This window comes from Urocampus carinirostris, chromosome 10 (genome assembly GCF_059441175.1).
Source record: "Urocampus carinirostris isolate Australia breed hairy pipefish chromosome 10, RoL_Ucar_1.0, whole genome shotgun sequence".
NCBI classification, from domain to species: domain Eukaryota; kingdom Metazoa; phylum Chordata; class Actinopteri; order Syngnathiformes; family Syngnathidae; genus Urocampus; species Urocampus carinirostris.
Window position 1 is genome coordinate 11,568,782 of NC_142358.1, and position 22,636 is coordinate 11,591,417.

Sequence of the window (22,636 nt, forward strand, 5' to 3'; positions counted from 1 at the left end):
TCATGTTTACTTTTTTTGTGTATTGCGGCTGGACACTTTCCTTGAAATCAACAGAAGAATGATACTTGTTGTATTAAAAGGAGAGGAGTGCGTTATGGGAAATAATATGTTTTTAATTGTGTGTGTTTGTGTGTGTCTGTCTGTCATGGCAGGTCAGTGCGTGTTGTGGCTCTTTGACTCTCACAGTTAAAAAATTCGGCTTTGTGTCAAACTTGTTCTCCACCCCTGGTATAGCACTTTTAATGCAATATCCAGGCGCAAGGAGATTATAAAAATAAGATCAGGTTAGAAAAATAAGATGGCCTAGGGCAGTTAAGACATTTAAAAGCTAGTATAATCTCCCTAAAATTGATTGTGAAATGCACTGGTTAACAATGGTGCGGTTGTATAACTACTGCAATGTGATCCCACTTAGGCTGCAACAAACAATTATTTTAATAATTGATTTTTTGATCAGTTTTTTGGGGGGTTAATCGATAAAAAAGATTTTTAAAAAACATTTTTTAAGGTTTCTCTATTTAAATACGGATAGAAATATAGCGCACAAAACAACAGAATATTCTATACCATGAAACTGTCAGGACTAGAACGGAAACCGGACCCAATTGCGTTACGTTTCTCACAAGTTTTATTGAAGGAAAGAGGAGGGGCTGCGCCCACCATCCGGTGTTTGCTGGACGCGGGAAGCAAGTCGCTCTCGTACCCGGATTGTGATCCGAACACAGAAGTGGATATTCCGTAACGAGCAATGGCGGTGTCAGAGATGGAAAACCTGGTCGGTAGCCGGATTGGGAGAGCAAGGCGTGGTCGGAAACGAGTCGTAATCCAGAACAGGAGAGTAGACGTAGTCTGGGACAAAAAAGGTCGTAAGCCGGGACAGGAGAGCAGACGTGGTAAGGATCAAAACAAGTCGTAGCCGGAGACAGACGGGAGCAAAAACGGGACAGGTGGGAGTCATGGTCGAAAAAAGGCTTGCCTTGTATACACTGAGGTTCGCAGACGGACTGACCACAGAGGACAGACAGGACTGGGTACAAATAGTGACAGGGAGCCAATCAGAACCCGTGGCGGTTGGCGCCAAATGAGCGGGCACAGTTGAATCACATCAGTAATAATGACAAAAACAAATTAAAAAGTGTTTATCAAACAGCTTTACAATAATCCAAAAATATTGTACATACAAATGTATTCAATACACCTGCAACTATGTAACCTCCTTTTTAATAACGTCTTCAAAGGAAAAAACCTTTACTTTCGGTATCTGAAAAGTGCTTTGTAAATTAATTTGGATGTGGCTCTAAAATGGCCTGGCGCATCAAAATATGGTCTTATTTGCATTGAAGAAACACATAAATCGATTATCTAAGTCATTGGCAATGCTTTTAATCGTCTTTATCAATCAATTTTATCGATTCGCTCTTGCAGCCCTAGGTCCCACTCCCAATCCCTCGTAAGCACACGTCCTGCTGAATTTTACAGTAGTTTTAGGCTTGCAATATTTGTTTTGGGAGACTGGAGAGCAGGGAATTACAATTATCGAAGAAAAAGAGATGAGTTATAAGCATGTACCATCACCTGTGTGTTTGCTTAAGAAAAGTGTGTGGACTCTGGGTATATTCTTCAAATGAATAAAAACAATCTTAGTTATACTTTTGATACGTGGAATATGATTAAGCTCATAACAACTAAAAGAATCCTAGAAAGAAAGCAAGTCACCTCAAGCTTGCAAAGAAAAGAAGCAGAAACGAAAGGTAGCTCATTTATTATGGAACTTCTCAACAAAAAGAATAAATCTACTGTGTTCTCAATCTTAGTAACAATTGAGCCAGCCATAGTTAAGCAGCACACGCATCACCCTCCTATATGGCATGTAGTATTCCATCTGCCGTGGGCCGTTTGAGAAATAAAGGTAACCTAGAAGAAAGCAGGAAGAATATAAATCATAATATATAGATTTAAGCAGTAATACACGTCCTCATGAGAAATAGTGTTTCTTACCGTAGTTCTCAAAAGCAGCATCGACTCTGGAACCAACGCCAGGAAAGTCACTAGCAATAGCCCGGGGGTATCCAGAATCCATTTGGTTTCTTGCTTCGTCATAGCTGCGGGATAACAAAAAGATTGGAACTGTAGGGTAACCCCTCGCTATAATGCGGTTCACCTTTAATGGCCTTGCTGTTTCATTGATTTTTATCACGCATTGTGTTTGGAATTTTGATTGGCTAAACAGTCCCCAAGAGAGCGTATGTATCTCCAGTAAAGTGTTTTAATCCCTTAATATATGTTTGAGCTACCAAAAAGGTTTGTTCATTGTGTATAATAAAGTATGTAGTTGAAAAAAAAGTGTAAAAAAAGGTTTCTACATCACAGAGTTGGCCTATCACAGCTTCTTTTTTGTGTGTAGCCTGCTTGATACAACAGTTATCTGATTTATATTACCTTAATGGACTGTGTGTATAGTTTGACCACTAGATGTTGCTGTATTTTGTAGTGCAACCAAAAACGAGCTAAAAAGCCCTAGTGAGAATACAAACTACAGAGACGCAAAGTGACCAAACCAGAATGTTGTTTCTTTTTTTTTCTGCCAAGCTTTCTGAAAGCTTTTTGTTTTGTTTGGGTGCCCGGAGCAGTAACAACTACGGCAGCTCCCTTTAGGAGAGTCTCATGTAATGTAAAATAAATGCAAAACCCTTGACCCGTGAGCATTTAAAAAACAAAAATTAAAATAAGTAAATTGTCTCATGTAGCAGATAGAGGAAATATTTGCATATTTAGTACTATTTCCTTAGTTAAAAAATATTTTTATTATTTATCTAAAGCCTCAGTCTGTAGTATTTGACAACTAGACGGCACTGTATTGTCAAATGCAAACAATAAACAGTGCCACAGAACACAGATGTTTTTTTAAATAAAAAATAATAATATTGGTATGATAATTCAGGTTGTTTTGCATAGTATTATACATATTTTTTTAATTTTACTGAATGAAAGTTTTCTTGTACCATTAGGAGGCACTAAATATTACACACCGTCCCTTTAACCAAAATCAAGAATAAAAAATGAAGACAATTATTATTTTAACGAAAAAAAAAATTTGTGGATGGGCTTAGATTATATTTTTCAGTAGTGCATGTCACTACTAACTTTCCTACTGATGACATGACCTCTGTAACATTCAGTTTTCAAATTTTGGCTCAAGATTCCTTGGTTGTGGTCACACGGTGGTCTGGAATTCAACCCTATCACAATGCCAGTTGAAGTAAAGTTGACCAACAACCTTAACTCACCTCCAGTACTGTCTGTTGACAAAAATCAGTGTTTTTCCTGTTCTCGCCACATAGACGGCTGCGTCCACTTTATGGACCGTAGAAGGGAGACCCAGGCTGGTCAGTGACTTTGGATAACCTGCTAGCAGAGTCTTGGCATAGGCCCTGATGCCCCAAAACTGATTACCTTGAGAAAAAAGTTGGGGATATAGTGTTTAATAACTTCGGATGTACCCACACTTTCATGACCTTTACCTTCAAAAAGATAAACAGCATCTTTGTTTGGGACCTCGTACGCAGCATCCACAGTGTTGATCCGTGGCCATTTTGTGCTCACTTTAGTAAAACGGATCCCTTGGAACATGGAACTCCTCCTCCAGTAGTATCTGCAAATATTTTTACACGTAATGATGTAGACAAGGAGTCTAAAACTAGCAGCTCTAAAGACGATAGTTTGTGGACCCCGGCTTGATATTAAATTGAATTGAATTGCATTTATTGTCATTAATATCAACGTCGTGAAACATTGTATGCAACGAGATTGGACATGGCACTCCTGGGTCAAAATGTTAGAAAGACTTTAAAAGGGAAAAAAAATAAAAGACCACGAGGATAAAAGTCAAATAAAAATATATACAAGGTAGTGCTTAGAGACTGGCTTCAGATATAATAAAAGTGCAAAGTTCGTGAACGAAGAAGAATAGTGCTTCGTAACAATAGTGCAATAACCTTTAGCAGCAACAAAACCCCCAAACTAAGTCACAAGGAAAAATCTTGATGGCTCTGCTACGCTATCACAAGCTGGCAAAGTCCTCAAACCTTGACAGATAGCAGCCGATAATATTTTGGACTGTGTTAATTACTATCTGTATGTTTTCCCTGTTATTGCAGCCTGCACTAGTTTTACAGGCTACCTACTTGCTCATTAGTTAGGCACTGCTCAAAATCCACACGTTAAAGTTTTGATGTACATCTGCCGTGGAATAGAATTGGTTAGCTACTTTCTGGTTTGACCCATGTCGGTAACTAAGTTTTCCACTGTCACCTGTGACGCCCCTTCTCAAGGTTTCTTATTTTCCTCATGCTGAGGTTTTTGAGTTCGTCCTTGCCCACATGTTGGTTAAAGATCAGGAGATAGTGTATTTGTATTCTGTGCAGTCCTTTCAGACATTTTGTGTTTAAGGGATTTACAAATAAATGAGACTTGACTTTACTTAAACAAGTTAGCTGAGGGATGTCAAACTCAGTTTGGCTCTGGGGCTGAATTCAGTCTGATATGTAAAAGACTGTGAACTCCAAATTTCTAACTTTGTTTTTTCAGTAATATGCTTTATCATGCAGCCTACATTAGTAAGCCACCATTATGATATAATTACGGATGAAAAGAGATCTTATCTAAACACAACTAATTTATTCAAACAATGAAGAAAAAAGATGTTTGGTGTGGAATTTGTTAACTGGTTTATTCTAACAGTTGACTGAATGTAGTTTTATACCTGAACCTACTCACCACGCTATACAAATTTAACGCTGTCCTCTAGCAGTTGGAGAGAGCATTTTGTTAACATGCATTCATGAAATTTTGTAACCTTTGATTGAAATGACTTAGAGACTCACTCCTTTTTTTAACATAGTCAGAAATGTATTCCTAGATTAAACCATTGGGCCCAAATCCGGCCCAAAATTCTTATGTATCACATGCCCGAATTAGCCAATTTGATAAATCATTTTTTTTCTAATTGCAAACTATCTAACTTAAGTTGAAACGTATAACAATGGGCTTCCAAGTTGTGTCAGGAGATCATCACCGCTGTTGAACTGAAGCTTAAAAGAAAGTAAATGCACCTTACTTTTGGTGAGTTTCTGCCTTTGAGCCAAGTTTGTTTTTTGGGATTATTACACTCATATATTTAGTTTATTAAGACTTAATTTTTTCGCTGTATTATTTTATTTCTTGATTACAGATAGATTTTTGGTGATTATTTGTACTGTTTTTGACTTTTTGTTTTTTAGGTCGTGTTCTTTCGTGTTAAATATCTTTCGGAACACAGGAATGTTTTTATTGGAAATTTTCTTGAGGAAAGGCCTATGTGGCCCATCCTCACCAGACCTAAACTATAGCGGCCCACAGTAAATGGAGTTTGAGACCTTTAATAAATACAAAGCCCGCAAAGCCAAAACAATCCAAGTTACCCGTTTTTGAAGAAGAACAAATCTCCCCTGACAGATGTGGCGGCGTCAAATACTAAATCTCTGCTGCACTGCTCATCACGGGGGTTTGGAAGATTGTCGTCCGGATCTTCTGTCGGGTCCTCCGGCTCTGGTTCTGGTGGGGGATTTGGTTGCGGGGGTTCTGTGGGCTGTTGTGTGCGACTACCTGCGAAGTAGTGAGCATTGCAAGTATTTTCATGAGAAAGTAAGACATCTCACACCATTGGCAGAAAACTTTGCTTAGTTTAAATATATATTGTTGTCTTAAACAGACACTGTGAACTAGATGTCACTGTATTGTGTAGTCCTGCAAGCCAAAACGAGGGCCACAGAACACAAGGAAGATTACCAACTACAAGGACTCAAAGTGAGCAAACTACACCATTTAAATTCTTTTTTTTTTTTTGCCTAACCCTTCAAGACAATTGCTTATTATGTAAGTCAATATTATTTTTATATCAAAACAAGGTTTGTTTTTTTTTACCACTAGGATCAACTGTCCATCCATCCATTATCTGGACCGCTTATCCTCAGTAGGGTCGCAGGGGTGTTGGAGCCCACCCCAGATATCTTCGGGCAGTGGGCAGGGGACACCCTGTACTGGTTGCCAGCCAATTGCAGGGCACACGGGGACAGGCAACTCATTCACTCCCAGGGACAATTTGGACCGGCCAATTAACCTGACAAGCAAGTTTTTGGAATGTGGAAGGAAACCGGAGTGCCCAGAGGAATCCCACGCAAGCACGGGGAAAACATGCAAACCCCACACAGGGGTTTGATCTCACAACCCAAGAACTGTGCCGCACGCGCTAACCAACTAAATTATACAAAATTTCCCTTTACAGAGACAGCGTGTAATATTTTGTCTTGTTCCCAATAACAAATAAGAAAAACGAGCATAACTATCTACCTCATTAAATAAAAATAGTAGTACTAATAATAATAATAATAATAATAATAATAAAACAAATCGTACCTGACATTAGAAAAAAGGGAATTCTTCCACCATTTGGATTATTTTTTTCATTTTATGATACTGTATTTATTTATCTCAGCGAAGGGATGCTGCTGGAAATGTGAATTTCCCTGCGGGGATGAATAAAGTATCTATCTATCTATCTATCTATCTATCTATCTATCTATCTATCTATCTATCTATCTATCTATCTATCTATCTATCTATCTATCTATCTATCTATCTATCTATCTATCTATCTATCTATCTATCTATCTATCTATCTATCTATCTATCTATCTATCTATCTATCTATCTATCTATCTATCTATCTATCTATCTATCTATCTATCTATCTATCTATCTATCTATCTATCTATCTATCTATCTATATCTTTTTATTTATTTAGTAAAATCAAATATATTACATCAATAATGAGCAAAAATAGATGCTTACTTAGACGTTAAATGGTGTTGCTCATATTTATTATTTTCATCTAATTTTGGTAGAAATGTTTTATTCAAATGAGGAAATGTACCTACATTCTGATTGATTATATATATTATATATACCGGAGCCATATCCCCCTAGTCGGAGGTGGATACAGTCAAGATCACATTCACATGTTTGACTCTTTCTAGGAGATTGATACAGAGGAGGGGATTCCCAGCCCCCTCGCTCAACCCACCTGATGTGTTACAACATTTCGTTGGGACTCATTAGGTGATTATATAGTTTTGCCTGTTTAAAGAACGATTCTCTTCTCATTCAATAAACCAGATAAAATGTTTTCAAATGTAAAAAACTAACAAAATGTTCTGCCAAATAGGTATGAAGTTTTTCTTTTTTACATTTGCAAAAAAACCTTATTTATTTTAAGTATTTTTTTCAATTATTTTTGCTTGGTTTGTTTTTATCGAAACAGGAAAATCTATACTTAAAGTAAGCAAATCTGACTTATCTAGCAGACATGTTTTAATTTTTTTTTCCAATGTTAAAAGAAAATATTTGTTCAAATAAGCAAAACTATTAATCCCATTGTTTCCTCCCATATTTCCAAAAACATGCATGTCAGGTTGATTGGCCCGTCTAAATTGTTCCTAGTTTTGAATGAGCGAGGGAGTTGTCTGTCTCTGTGTTCCTTGCGACTTGCTGGCAACCAGTTGATAGTGTCTCCTGCCCACCGCCCGAAGATAGCTGGGATGGGCTCCAGCACCCCTGCGACCCTACTCAGGATAAGCTAAAGCGGTGCAGATAATGAATGGAACCTAAATACATATACATTTTTCCTGTAAAATGAACCTAACTGGCACACTGGATCTGAAGGATATATGTTAATTTGATTTTGGTATTGGTGGAGGCATAGCACATTTTTTATGAGATATCAAATGATTTGTGGGGACCAAACAATGATTGCTCAACATTTTATTAATTCTTCACATAATATTGGGATGAACAAAACAATGATTGCTTTATAATGGTAGGGACACCTCCTCTTGGTCCATGCCAAAATTAAGCCCCTGACTGAGTCCCTCCAACACCTAAAATAATTTACGTTTGACTTGAACTAGAGGTAAGATCTTGGGCTGAGCCCAAGCCCGGCCTGAGCACGATTCAAAAACACCTCTCTTTCCGGGTCCTCCCAAAATGTAAAAAAGTTGGGATTGCTTCAGGCTTGGTCCTTCAAATCAAGTTAGTTGGTCAGGCTCGGGATGGATCGAGCTTTAATACCCAAGGGGTTGGGCTGGATTTTTTAGGCCCGATCTTACTTCTAACTTGAACTCACCATAGAGCGCCTGGACTCCTTCCCTGTCATCATTCGGCAGCTTGTATCCATTTGTGTTGACGTATTTGTAAGTGGGGAACATCAGTGCAGACCGGTCTCTGGAGTGGTCCAATCCCAAAGCGTGGCCGAACTCATGAGCAGCCACCAGCAACAGATTCACACCTGAACTCACCATTGACAACAAATCTTGCCTTATGTGACTTGGACTAGTTTTGTTCACCGATTCAAGTACCTCTTTGAGCTAGGGTCCATTGTTCGTCATCATCAAAGTGTGTGTCCCCTCCTTGCTGCCTTCCTGGAGAGTTTGCATGAGCCAAGACTCCACCAGCTCCGTCGAAGGGATAAAAGTCCCCGTGATCTAAAAAAAACAAAAGGGATGAATTACTAAAAGACCTGGAGATTGCATGCTGGCATCTCTTCCCCAATTGTGACTTACATCCTCCCTTAAAGAGAATCATGATGTCTGCTGTGCCGCTATTGATCTGTTTGAAGTCCAGTGGGATGACGTCACTGTATAACTTGAAGGCTTGTGCAATGGTTTCATCCACTTGCCTCTGGCTCAGGTCTCGAGTGTACTGTGTGATCCTGGTCAGATTGTATGGTAAAATATTAATTTGATTGAAACATACTGTATTAAGAATTTGAGAAATGGAACTTATGTGTTCAAATGCATAATATGCAGCAAATGTGTTATGCAATAAGCAAATCAACTGTAGAAATTGGACACCGGATATAATGGACCCAAAAAAACAAACCGAATAAGACCAAAATAATGCGTGTATGGCCTTTTGACTCAATCCGCATTTCCTCAATTAAGTTTAGACTAAAACTCATGTAGAATGAGAAAATGACTTTCCATTTGTCACGAAACAAGTAGGCTGTGTTCACTTCCACAACGCCAAAAATGTATTTTTTGTAAAAATGACAAAATAAAAATAACTCCACACTGCAAAAAAAAGGTATAATCTTAGTGGTGGGTATTTTACATAATTTTATTTTTTTTCTATAGAGAAATTCGAAATTTTTACAACAAAATCTTATATGGTAGACAATAGAACAATTTGCTCTTTATAGGTACTGTTTTTCTAATATAAAAAAACATGAGAATAAGAAAAAATGTAGTACTCACGCACCTAAAAAAAGAAATATTTTACTCAATCGGCAAAGAAAAAAATGGGATTTAGGAATATGTTTTCCCGTTTAATTCGAGAAATAAACCATAAATATGGGAAACTAAACGAAACAATATAAATGAAATAAACATTTAGCCTTTTTGCAGTGTTTAGGATAATTTAGCAAAATGTAAAGATCATTTTACCATTCTTTTAGAAATAGAGTGGAACAAACATGATACTTGAAATGAATAAAAAAATCTCACAATGGAGTGCAAAGAAATTCCAGTGTATCAGATACTACCATTGTGTTTGGAGAATATAATTCTGGCAAAATGAAAATTATACTTCAAATGTTAATTGTTTGTTGTTTTGGGAAAAAAGCGGAAAGATATTAGAGAATTTCTGAAAAGTTTTTTTTGCTGTGTATCAGATCATTTTACAAAGTTTAAATATGATTCATTTTTAATAATAAAGTAAATGAAGTAATTTTAAAGGAAGATCTTAAAAATGAAAAATAAATGATAGTTGAGAGAAGAAAATCGAGAGTATCCGATAATTTTGTACATTTTAAGTATAATGTTTCTTGTTAAACAAATAAATAAATAAATGAATATGGCAAAAATGTAGTTTAAAATGAGTTATTTTTTTTATTCAGCGATGGAGTGAAACGTATTTTTCTCCAGTGTGTAAAAAAATGTTGCTGATTCAAATCATTATTTTCCCTATTTTACTAGAATTTAGAAATATTTTTTTTCTTTTCAGCACACAAATACACACAGTCAATATGTCTTTAGTGCTAGCCTGGCACTGGGCTTGAGAATAGAGTCCATGGTGCTTTGGTCAATGAACCTGACAGGAAAATAACTACATAATTTCTAGAGAACACACACATTTACCAAAGTAGAATTTCCCATAGAATGTATGGGTGTACGGCCTTTTGATCCTACCTGTATGTTAACAGCTTCTTGTTCCATTTGGGTTTGCCAGCGAAATGTCCGTAGCGACTGAGGTCTGACACGCCGCACCTGGGAGCCTTCATCACTTCTACCGTCTCCTTGTTCAAGACCCCCGTCACCTTTCGGCCGATATGACAAAATCACAAAATACCTTCGGCCTCCAATGGTAACTTTAACCAACTAAATGTGCCCATTTCTACCTCCAAGCCGAAAAAAGCCTGCATGGTTTCCAGATCTTCTGTAAAGTTCCTCCTAAGGAGACGTCTCCTTGTGGAATTTCTCGTCCCAACATCGTCGTAAAACTTAGCGATGTAGTTCTAATGCCAAAAAGTCACAAGTTAGTTGTTTTTTTTTTCATAAGTATAATGTTAACTTGAACTAGATAGATAGATAGATAGATAGATAGATAGATAGATAGATAGATAGATAGATAGATAGATAGATAGATAGATAGATAGATAGATAGATAGATAGATAGATAGATAGATAGATAGATAGATAGATAGATAGATAGATAGATAGATAGATAGATAGATAGATAGATAGATAGATAGATAGATAGATAGATAGATAGATAGATAGATACTTTATTCAAATTAAGGAGTATACAGTTTAATTGCTGAAGCTTGCAATAAAATGTGGCTTGTTATTTTATTGATTTATATTTTTCACAAGGAGGATGGTCGGGAGGGCATCGGTGGTGACTTTAGACATGCGCCGGGTCCTCTCTGCAGGTGTCCCGAGTTGTGGTATCAATCAGGGCCCCGTGTCAACTCAAAACAATGCTCAATGTACTGTACTCACTAAAATTAAGAAGCCCATACAATCACAACAGCAAATGAACTTAAGCTCTCCCATTCCTTGCGCACATGACAGAGTGACAGAAAGGAGACCAAGTATTGCTATCACCTAAAAAATCTTCATACATGTCGACACTAGTTACTAACTAATGAGGAGTACACGATAATTATAGGGCTGACAGCTATGAGATTGATAACAGCCAAATATGATGTCACAGTTTTCGGCTTATAATTAGCCGCCTGCTGCCACATCAGAATATTCGATCAGCGGACATCTTTTGATGGAAAGATTCTAAGCATTTATGTATGATTTAATTTTATGTAGGAGAAGCAATACTTGGTCCCTGGTCTCATGTGTGCAAGGGATGGGAGAGCTTAAGATAAGTCGCATGGCCCGGCAGGTGTGCAGTCTCTTGTAATTGTACAAGCTTCAGCATTTTAGTCAGGAAATTACATTGAGTTTTGTTTTCAGAATGTTTTGGACGCAATCCTGCGTATATATCAATGCAAATTTCATTAATATTGACTGATGCACTCATTGATTAAGATTGAGACATGCGGACACAGTCTGCATATGAGAGTCTTAATTACAGCCCAATGTGTTAATTGTACTAGACATTTTCCTGCTGATTATTTTTAAATGTAAGAAATGGACATGCAATAGTTCATTTTTATGGCTGTTTAAGCCTGCGGCTTGAAATCCTTTGCGCCTTGTACAAACCCGAGTTTCTTTCTTAAATTTGCGCATGCGTCTTTTAATCATGTGCACTCTGGAGTACGCAATTTACAGTAGTATACTCATTTGAATAGGTCCCTAATAACTTATATCAGCATGTTACCTCAGCCAGGTCATTTTCTTCTGGTGAAAGAGTCGGGGCGACGGTTGGTGCAGCATTGCCCACTGTCAAAAACGTTGCAGCAAGCAACAGCATCCATAAAGCTGATGGCAGCATCACGCACACTTCTCCTCTCACTTCTCTACTCTGCACTAAAAGTACTGAGTGTCCTAAAGTGGAGCCCTTGTCAATAATATTAAGACAAACCCACAGTGTTGGGGCCGTGTCAGGTTTCGCAACTGCAAGAAATCAATATTTGACGGTCGATAAAAGTGTGTAAAACTCAACTGGGAAACATGATGCACTTCATCATATTAGATGAATTGTATCAGTACACTTGCTAGATCCCTTAAACACTAGGGTCATAGGTGCACCATTTCCAGTGGTGTGTTTTGGGCAAGTACAGCCTGTAAGCAGCCAGTCTCGAACTCGGGACATTTACGTGCTAGGCGATAATACTAATCACTGCGCTACCGAAACACATCAGTACATCAGAAAAAAATAATTGTTATCCCTTTGAAGAAGATTTAGCTAATTTTAGGTATACTATAAATACATATTTACATAATATGTATCTAATAAGTTCCAGGTATGTTACCGTGTTTCTCATAAAAAGTAAGGAAATAATTCCTAAAATAAGTAAAATTGTCTTATAAACAGCAGATGCTTTTTCTCATTTCGGGAAAATGTTCTCTACCTATTTAGCAAAAAAAAAAATAATCTTCTATTTCATAGAAAAGGCAGTTTTGCTTATTTTATGCATTTATATTTCAATCTTCTATTTTATAGAAAAGGCAGTTTTGCTTATTTAGTTGTGATTGCTTCAGCAAGGCACAACTACATTGCCAAGTGCTGTAAGTTCTTGGGTGAACCAAAAAAAGTCCCCATCCGGACTGATGTATTTTGAGAGTCTCCCGTCCAGAATACATGGGCCCATTTATTTCTATGGGTAGTCATGGAAACGAGGGCTTTTTCAGAGGTTAGTAGGGACTAAGCAGGGACTGTCCAGGGTGGCTTGAGGGGGCCCGACCCACATTACCTTTAATCATGGGTAAATGGTGAATTCCAAAGAGTGGATGCTAGCGAGAGGAGGCTAACAGCTATGTGCGCCGCTAGCAAGGTGTTGGGCTGGCATAGCCAGCCCAAGTATTAGCGATGAGAGGTTGAAGGTATGCTTACTCATGCTAGCTCTAGAAACTATTGGTGACGAGTTGGGCTGGCTGTGCTAGCCCAAGTATTAGCGCAAGCTAGCTGTAAACACTGTGGGCAATGCTAACTTCTTCATGCCCAAAAATTTTGGGAATGGCTATATTGTAACAACTTCATATTTACAAATTATGTTAATTAGTTGTGCTAATGGGTACATACTAAAAAGTGATGCTAACGGCTAAATGCTAACTTTTTTATGCTAAAAAAATTTGGTAATGTCAATATTTTAACGACTTCATATTAACAAATTATGCTAATGGCCTCATGTTGATGAGTTATGCTAATGGTTACATGCTAAAAAAGTGATGCTAACGGCTTAATGCTAACTTCTTCATGCCCAAAATTTTTGGTAATGGCAATATCTTAACGACTTCATATTTATAAATTATGCTAATGGCCTCATGTCAATGAGTTATGCTAATGGAACATTCCAAAAAAGTGATGCTAACGGCTAAATGCTAACTTCTTCATGCAAAATTTTTTTGGTAATGGCAATATTGTAACGACTACATATTTACAAATTATGCTAATGGCCTCATGTTGATGAGTTATGCTAACGGATACATGCTAAAAAGTGATGCTAACGGCTAGATGCTAACTTCTTCATGCTGAAAAATTATTCTAATGCTAACCTGCTAATGACTCAGCGAATTGAATGGGCTTGATGCATTCCGGATGAGCCAATTCAAATGGAATGGCCCGTTCCTTTCGAACGTGTACACACAGAACCAAGTTAAAAATGACAGATATATCTCTCTGAGTTAAAAATATTATGCTAACTCATAATGCTAACAACCGGGGTTATAGATACATGCCGGGATCATCTTCCAGATAAATCACAACTATTACAATTGCTGCGGGAATTGTCTAGTTTATGCATTTATATTTGTTAATTTTGAAAACATGTAAATTATCTTAAAATGTAAAAATAATATTTGTCAAGAATTATTTTTGCAGCGTACTAAACACAGTGACATTCTGCTTTAAAAGGACCTTGTTAAATATCTGACCACTAGATGCTGTTGCATTGTCGACCCTATTGCAACCGTAAACTACTGCTAGAAAGAACAGGGACGAAGGCAAACTACGAAGACTCAGTATGACTAAACAGCAAATCAATATGTTTTCTTTTGTTTTTTCAATAAATAATGATTTTTAGGGGGGAACCGTAAAAAATACACAATGTTCCTTTCAACTTCAACAGTATTTATTTTACTCATTTCATGTAAAATCTATATTATCTAGGACATGCCAACCTAGTTTGTTTTTAAAAAGATCACGAATAGATTGAAATTATCTAGCAGATGATAGATATGTTTTTCTCATTTTAAGAGATAGAATCAAAATATCAATATTATAATGAATAGATGTGTTCATTTTCTTTTTTTTTCTGGATAAAAAGTGGAAAATGTCTTAAATTTTCAACAAACACATGGTAAATGGTTGATTGGTGGAGACATTGGCATGGAGATGGGCGGTACCAGGTTTTACTGACCCAAGACACACCACAGAAAATGGTGCCCCTCTAGTCCAAGTGGTTCGGGGATCAAACCATTCAACCAACATGTAGAACAAGCTAAATTTCTGGCCAAACAGATTTAAATACATTTTTTCTTTGTGGTTTTAATAGTTTTGCTCAACTGAAGAAATTATTTCTTATCAGGTAATGATTGATTTCTCTGCTCATGAGGTATTTTTTTTTTGTAATCATTGTGATATTTGTGTTTTATACTCAGGTTCTAAATGAATCACGGTAAATACTTGAGTCATGAAGGTCACTGCAGTTTTTGTTGTTTACAGAGTTCTTTTCACCTTGATGATAACCTATGATAAAGAAGAAACATAGTCCAGATGCTTGTGTAAATAGATTTAGAGTCCAGCATTGCATTGTGTTATTTGGACTACTGGAGATTACATAATAGAGAGGTAAATTCTGAATGTACTTGTGTCCTCATGTTCAAAGGGTAACAATATAAATCCAAACTGCAAAACATGCATACGAATGTGATTTGAGGCAATCCAATTATTTTGTTAGGCCATTATTGAGTCCCCATGAACGCAGCCACTTTATTGGATGGCGCCATGTGACTTTACTGCCAAAGCTTCGTGAAGAACCTAAATAAGCTCCGCTATGTCTCAGCGTTTGGGGATGCCACGACAGAATAGCAACTTTACCACCTAAATTGCAGGATGTAATTAGGACCCAACTCCGACATGGGTTTGCTTTTGAACGTTCTGCCATGTCATGGTGGTGAGTCAAACCAGTCTTGCATAGTCATTACCATACCAGCTAAATTCGTTCAGCAATGCAGAAAGAATCAATGTGACAAATTTAGCAAATCACAATGAGGACTTGTACTTGTACTCCATCTAAAAATCACTTTTGGATCTGTATCTGATGCATTTTCAGGTTTAAGTAGCAATACTTTATTTTTGCTAACAGCAACTTTCGGGTACACAAGATCTCGGTCGCTTGGTCGCTGTCCAGCATCAACACCCAAGCCAGTAATTTGCTCTTTTAATACCAGCGATGTGCTTGTGGGCATAGTCGTACTTGTAGACTTGTGGTCCAATAAAGAAGTAGATAAAACCTACAACAAAAAAACAGAAAGCACATGGCAAAATCAGGATTTGTGATGGTTTTAAATAGGATTTTTAGCATCATACACTGTAAAAAATGGCTACTTAGCAAGAACATTTCTCCAGTTTCTAGCGAAATTATATGGATGGTCTAAATTTGAGACAATGACTTTAAAGCAAAGTCACACAAAAATGATTTAAGGACAACGATGTCTTATTTCCTGCAGCACAGCGGCTGGGTGGTTAGCGCGCAGCCCCACGGTGGCTAAGTCCAGGGTTCATTCCTAGGTATCGGAGCCTCCCTGTTGGCATTTTCTCCCTGTTTTTGCGTGGGTTTCCTCCGGGCACTCCGGTTTCTCCAAATACATGTCGGGTTAATGGGCCGGTTCAAATTCTCGCTAGGTATGAATAAGCTGGCAAGTCCCTCTGCCCACTGCCTGAATATAGTTGGGATAGGCTCCAGCACCCCCACGGCCCCGATAAGGATAAGCGGCAGGAGATGGATGGATGGATGGATGGATATGTCTAATTTCACGAAATCTCGATGGGATCGTTCTAACTTGTTCTTTTGGCAGATTTTTTGCTTTATTCAAGCAAAATCTATATGTAGATGAATTGGGAATATTACTTTTTTTAAGTCTGCAGCAGAAAAATGTAAGAAATATATATTTTCATTGTGGAATAATTTATGTTTTATCTAATAAAATAAATCCTCCTTCAAATAAGCAAAACTATCTCACTGAAGTTGTTTGAAATAAGACATACTTGCCTTAGGACAAGGTATTTCCATCTTTCTGTAACTTTAGTTTAAAGCCAAAATGATTCAAATTAGGAAACCCGTACATTGGCACGTTTTGAGTAGAAAAAAAGAAATGCTCTTGTCAAGAAATTATCTTTGTGCTTTGTATTTTATGAATTATAAGAAAATTATGAAGTGATATTTTTTGCAGTGAAGAGTGAGTTTTTAAATCAGCTTATCACAAACTGGGCCCAATATATGCAGAAGTAGGAAGTAGGGATCTTTCACCATAGAAACATTCCCAGTTTCAGAGGAAAATGACCCTCAGCCACTTTTGTCCAGTGTTTCGGTGGCAGGGGACTATTCCAGTAGTGAAGGACTGTCTGCCACAGCTTCCTTCCAGTTACATGCATAGGAGGTTTTTTTGTTGTTGTTTTTAGATGTCTGGCGTTTAGCCCTTGGGTAGAGAGTATTGTTGGGATCTGGCAGACCATTTTCACTATAGGGTGCCAACCAAAGGGGGTAGCTGGAGGGCACTCACCTTCACCCCTGCACTTAAAGATTCAAGCTCTTTGTATTGACTGAACCTGAAAGCAGAGGTTGTCTGGGTTTGGGATTTGGCATGGCACGTCAGGTTTGTTTCTTGTTTCTTGTTAGTTGTTTTGAGAACACTTTTTTGTTTGATAATTTGTACCTGTTGTGTTGTTACTAAAACATCATCTGCCTTGCATTCGCCATAAAAAAAAACTTGCTTACAAAGGCTCAACAAAAACGTGAAGATGACAAGCCTTGTTGGACCACATATAACGATTTTGTGGGCCAGATCTGGCCTCAAGACTTGAGTTTGACACTTTGAAGGACCAGTACCCCAAAAGTGACTTTAAGCTGGATCGTGGAGTGCAACTCTATGTTTCATCACTATATTTTTTTTCTTTGTTTACTGCGTGTGAAAATTGAATTAGACTCACTCACCTTCCTTGTGAACAGCTGCATTTATGGTTGAGTTGATTCCAGGAAAGTCATCGCTGATGTTCTTTGGGTAACCGAAGTCCATCACTCTTCTCTTTTCATTAAAGCTACAAAAATAAGTTTTAAAAAAACTAAGTAGAGTATCCTTTAGTTCTTGCCGGTTTACTTCGTTCCTAAATAACCTCAAAATACACATCTTACCTCCAAAAGACGTCATGCATGAAGAAGAGAGTGCGTGCAGTTTGTGGGATGTGCACAACAGCATCTATGTGCTGGACCCAGGCAGGAAAGTCAAAGTGGCAAAGACCTCTGGGCTTTCCTTTTACTACAGAGCCTTTGACAGTCCAGAACATTGATTCTGTCACAGCATAAGTTGAGACAAACTCATAAACAAAATCTTTGCAATGTGAAAGATTGTACTCAGGTTACCATGAATGAGGTAGACGCTAGACCTGCGTGGTACCCAGAAAGCAGCATCTATGTTAGTTTCTATCTTGGGCATAAAGTTGGTGATCGGACCTTCTTTAATATCGTCTGCCTGATTGTGTTTCATCCAGAGATACCTGGGCGGAAATAATAAACTCGGTTTACAGCACACTGTAAAAATGTGACAAATACAAATAATCAACAACCTATCTTTGAAAAAGATGGTGGCATTCCCGAGTGTTGTGATGGCATCGAATGTCACATCAGGTGCACATCTGTTTCGCTTCTTTCGAAAAGACAACCTTGGACCTGACACACAGTTGGGTGCATGTTTGAGAGCCAAGACGGAATATGTTGCTCACAAATAGACATGAGGAGGGGCTATATCTTTTTGGAAAACGATTTTTAAGCCAAAAAATGTTTGTCAAACAAGCACTCATTCTGAGCTATAACAAAGGATTTAGTTTGGTTTCACAGTATTGTGGAGATTTCACTGTCTTGTTGTATGCTAAATGTTTTTTTACAGAACTTTTTTGCCTGAAAAGTGCTTTACGAATAAATTTGATTTGATTTGATTAAAACATCATCAATGATCTTTCATGACCACATACAAGTGCAACAAAATGCTAAGTGCTCGTAGCTCTTCATCTAAAAAGACTCATAACAATCCCCCCCACACACACAACAATGACATACAATTTTTCTCATTTTAGGTTTTTTTTGCTTCCATTTTATTGTTTCTCAAACAATATTTCTCAGCTTTGCAGAATGGCGAAATATTTGGTCATTTTGTTTATGAAATAGAAAAAACATTCAGAAAACATTGGGCTAAAATGTATTGGGGTCATGTTAAAAGTGCTGACAGTCAAAACAGACCACTGCTGTCTTTTCATAACTTTTGCAGGCGGGAAGTTTTGTATTATCGAGTTTATCATATCCAGCAAAATATTTTATTTTTGGGAATTTTTCAACAAAGATTAAAAAAAAATGGTTACGAGAAGATGTTAGAAAAAACATTTTTCTTGTTTTAAGCATGAATTTTAACATTATCCTAAAAAAAATAAAATATATATCCGAAAAGAAAAAATATGAACTTCAAATGATCAAAATTTTCAGCCATTGTCGTAAGATTTTATGTTGTTTTTTGGGCAATTTTACCTGCTATATTTAAACTCTCCATGAAATATGTTGATGTAATGCTTAGTATTCCAATACAATCATGATTATGTAACTTTATCACCCATAGCACAGATAATCATGCACTTTTTACCCACCTTGAGTGACAATGTTATTGTTACTGGAAACCGAGCGTACAAATGTCCTCCTGTTAGCTTGGGCCCAAACATTTAGGGCGGTATTGAGCAGGGAATCAACGGCACTGTGAGGCAGGTCTCTGGTGGGCCTGTTGATGCATTTATACCCACTTTTAATAAATCCTTGTCAAGTTGAGTTCACTTTTTGTGTATTTTTCATTTTTATTTAAATCCGACACCACCATTCATCACTGGCGCCGCTTAACTGGAAAATATTCCTGATCTCCTACTATAACATCAAACGTGACTATCAAAAATCCCAGCACGTTAAAAATATTACGGGCTTCTTTACTATCAAGTGCTTCTTTATGACCAGAATTAAATGAACATCCTGTATAGATTTTCTCAAGGCAAAATGTAAAACACAGGGACGGGACCCCCCGACCTTCGCTGGAGCAATAAGTAAGTAAGTAAGTAAAATGTAAAAAAATAAATGCCCATTTTTGGATTTCTCACCTGTATGTCATGACCTTTTTGTTCAATGGGGCCACTTGAACACTGCAGAGAGGTGGCCAGATTTCCCGAATAGTGTCCGGATCCAATGTTCCAGTAGTGCTGAGCCTGAACAATGTCTGTATCACTTTAACTCTTAATGCAAACACCAAGCTGATCCACTTCCAGTTTTCAGGAGGATTTTCTTGCAGCTCGCAGTAGCTCTTCAAGTATTCCTAGATGGTAGTGAAAAATGCGCTGCATTTATATATCGCTTTACCCATCATTGAGGACCTCCAAAGCACTGTACAATACACTTCACAATTTTACCAATCCACACAAACACTCACACACCAATAGCCATGCAAGGCACCCACCCAAATAGGTGGCATAAGTAATTCAAGGACGTGTCGACGTCTAACTCAGAGGAGCCGGGAATCAAACCTACGACTTCTTTAGTCCCAAAACAACCGCTCGACCTCCTGAGTCCTTGTGATTAAGGGCTATACAAATAAATTTTACTTGACTTGACTGAGCTACTGCAGCCCCAGAATAGTGTACTGTACAGTATATATACACTCAAGCATAAGTATCGATATTTCATTAAGTGCAGTATTCATGCTCACCTTTTTGAAAGAAATCTATGTTTACAAGGAGAATACATGTATTTTTCCCACATGCTATTTGTTACAATCTTTTCTCGAACAAAAGGAAGAAATGCAAAGTGCCATTTTAAAACAACCGAGAGATATTTTAGCTCTCCAGTTTTATTTTTTTGATGTAGCTGCTTTCTTTGGGAAGTGTGCAAGACACTCCCTGAACCGGTTGCCAGCCAATCACAGATCACGCAGAGACAGAACACTCTCTCACTCACTCACACCTAGGGAAATTTGGACCGGCCAATTAACCTGACATGCATGTTTTTGGAAGGTGGGAGGAAACCTGAGTGCCCGAAGGAAATGCATGCAAGCACAGGGAGAGCATGCAAACTCTACACAGGAAGTTTCGATCTCATGACCTCAGAACTGTGCCGCTCTCGCACTAACCCCTAAAATAAATAAATCAGTAATAAATGAATCCAATATCCGCATGGGCTGCACTTACAACAAAGGGACAGTGTGTATTTTTTGACCGCTTGATGTTGCTGGTAGCTGGATTTGAACCTAGGACCTCATAACTGTGCTGCGGACGCGCTAACCACTCATCGGCCATGCCGGTTCCTATATTTATATGGATTTTAGTAATAGGCAAAAATAAAAGAACTGTAAAGCTTAGCACAGCGCCTGAGTGGTTAGGGCGTCGGAGTAATGGGCTCCGGCATCCCCGCGACCCTACTGAGGATAAGTGGTCCAGATAATGGATGGATAAATATATATATATATATATATATATATATATATATATATATATATATATATATATATATATATATATATATATATATATATATATATATACAGCGCAGTGGTTAACAAGTGCGTGGCACAGTTCTGAGGCCATGGGTTCAAATCCAGCTACCAGCCATCCTGTGCGGAGTATGCATGTTCTCCCCATGCCTGCGTGGGTTTCCTCCGGGCACTCCGGTTTCCTCCCACATTTCCAAAAACATGCATGTCAGGTTAATTGGCCGGTCCAAATTGTCCCTCGGTGTAAATGGGCGATTGAATTGTCCGTCTCAAATCCAGCTCCAGACTTCCTGTGCGGAGTTTGTATGTTCTCCCCGTGCTTCCTCCGGGCACTCCGGTTTCCTCCCATGCATTTCAGGTGAATTGGCCGGTCCAAATTGTCCCTAGGTGTGAATGAGCGAATGAGTTGTCTGTCCCTGTGTTCCCTGTGATTGGCTGGCAACCAGTTCAGCCACTGCCAGAGGATAGCTGGGATGGATGATGTATATATATATATATATATATATATATATATATATATATATATATATATATATATATATATATATATATATATATATATATATATATATATATATATATATATATATATATATACATACATATATATTTGTTATAAATTTTTCCATCACTTGCAGCTGCTAAATAACACACACGGTCCCTTTAAATATAATAATTTATTACAGGGGAATTTCTTTGGAGAGGGCTGGTTTGGCCATGTCCTTCGTCTACCACCAGACCATCCGACACGAGCCATTCTCCAGTTTGACCCAAAGGCAGCAGGCTGGAGACGACCACGAGGGAAACCCCGCACTCGATGGCTCGACATCGTTGCGGGCGACCTCCAACAACACGGAGTTGCTGTAGAGGATGCAGAACAGCTGGCACAAGACCGCCAGCATTGGAAAAACCTGGTTCATCTGGTCGTCTCAACGCACAGGGACGGGACCCCCGACCTTCGCTGGAGCAATAATCAATCAATCAATAGAGGGAGGAGATTTTTCACCACTTAGTGTCTCTCTATGCTCATCACTGAGCTTCTTTTGTTTTATGTTCACTTCGAGAGTAAACTTCACCAGGGATTCACCTTGGCCTGCTTGAAACCTGATTTATTTGCCTTATACCAAACTGCTGCCTGCATACTTTACCCACAGGTCAAACTAAAAGGCTAAACATAAAGGTTTCGATGACTTTTTTAGTGTTGTTTTTGCATTCACAATCCCAACTTCTTATTTCTCAAAATATAACATGCAAATGAATGCTAAGGTTCTGCATCACTTTAAGATAAATCCCATGCAGTTTTCTCATGCGTCACCCTCCACTTACTGTGACCATTTTCAAAGCTTGTTGTGCAGAGGCAGAAGGAAAAGGCTCTTCCGATGGCGTGGTTGTGGGTGCTGTCAGACATGGGGCAGCTATGAGTGACAGCAAGAGACAGATGGAGATCTCCATGACCTTCTTTGGAGCACAACAGAGATGCTACTTGTGCCCAATGAGCTTTTCAACTCTTTACTGATTCAATAAGCATCAAATTCGACTTGCAGCGAGGGAGGAGTCGCTGGGGCAGGAGGCCAAGGGGAGCGATGGCACGACAATGAAATCATATTGAGATTGTTGTACAGGGTTGCCAGGTAGC

At 38.1% G+C, this 22,636-nt stretch overlaps 2 protein-coding genes across 2 annotated transcripts; both read right to left on the reverse strand.

Moving 5' to 3' along the window:
* Positions 1 to 1,746: 1,746 nt before the first annotated feature.
* LOC148357703 (collagenase 3-like) lies at positions 1,747 to 12,103 on the reverse strand. The gene is made up of 11 exons (XM_088345013.1): positions 11,930 to 12,103; positions 10,491 to 10,607; positions 10,282 to 10,409; positions 8,656 to 8,804; positions 8,452 to 8,577; positions 8,220 to 8,381; positions 5,460 to 5,643; positions 3,522 to 3,652; positions 3,288 to 3,453; positions 1,999 to 2,102; positions 1,747 to 1,914 (listed from the first exon to the last, which is right to left on the reverse strand). Exons 1-11 carry the CDS (start codon positions 12,041 to 12,043, stop codon positions 1,811 to 1,813), a joined length of 1,485 nt encoding a protein of 494 aa, XP_088201139.1. The 5' UTR covers positions 12,044 to 12,103; the 3' UTR covers positions 1,747 to 1,810.
* A 3,522-nt stretch (positions 12,104 to 15,625) lies between these two features.
* Positions 15,626 to 22,452, reverse strand: LOC148357704 (matrix metalloproteinase-18-like). Its single transcript, XM_088346052.1, has 8 exons — positions 22,327 to 22,452; positions 19,619 to 19,830; positions 19,124 to 19,251; positions 18,056 to 18,158; positions 17,853 to 17,986; positions 17,625 to 17,781; positions 17,427 to 17,530; positions 15,626 to 15,726 (listed from the first exon to the last, which is right to left on the reverse strand). The coding sequence occupies exons 1-8, from the start codon at positions 22,450 to 22,452 to the stop codon at positions 15,626 to 15,628; spliced, it is 1,065 nt and encodes a 354-aa protein (XP_088202178.1).
* Positions 22,453 to 22,636: the final 184 nt, after the last annotated feature.

Coding starts and splice junctions, on each gene's coding strand:
- LOC148357703 (XM_088345013.1), bottom strand. CDS start 12,043: ATGCTGCCATCAGCTTTATGGATGCTGTTGCTTGCTGCAACGTTTTTG. Junction 2,103..3,287: donor GTCAACAGACAGTACTGGAG/GTGAGTTAAGGT, acceptor GTTATCCCGCAG/CTATGACGAAGCAAGAAACC. Junction 1,915..1,998: donor TGCTGCTTTTGAGAACTACG/GTAAGAAACACT, acceptor GCTTTCTTCTAG/GTTACCTTTATTTCTCAAAC.
- LOC148357704 (XM_088346052.1), bottom strand. CDS start 22,452: ATGGAGATCTCCATCTGTCTCTTGCTGTCACTCATAGCTGCCCCATGT. Junction 18,159..19,123: donor CAATAACATTGTCACTCAAG/GTGGGTAAAAAG, acceptor ACTGTGTGTCAG/GTCCAAGGTTGTCTTTTCGA. Junction 17,531..17,624: donor ATGCATGACGTCTTTTGGAG/GTAAGATGTGTA, acceptor TTATTTTTGTAG/CTTTAATGAAAAGAGAAGAG.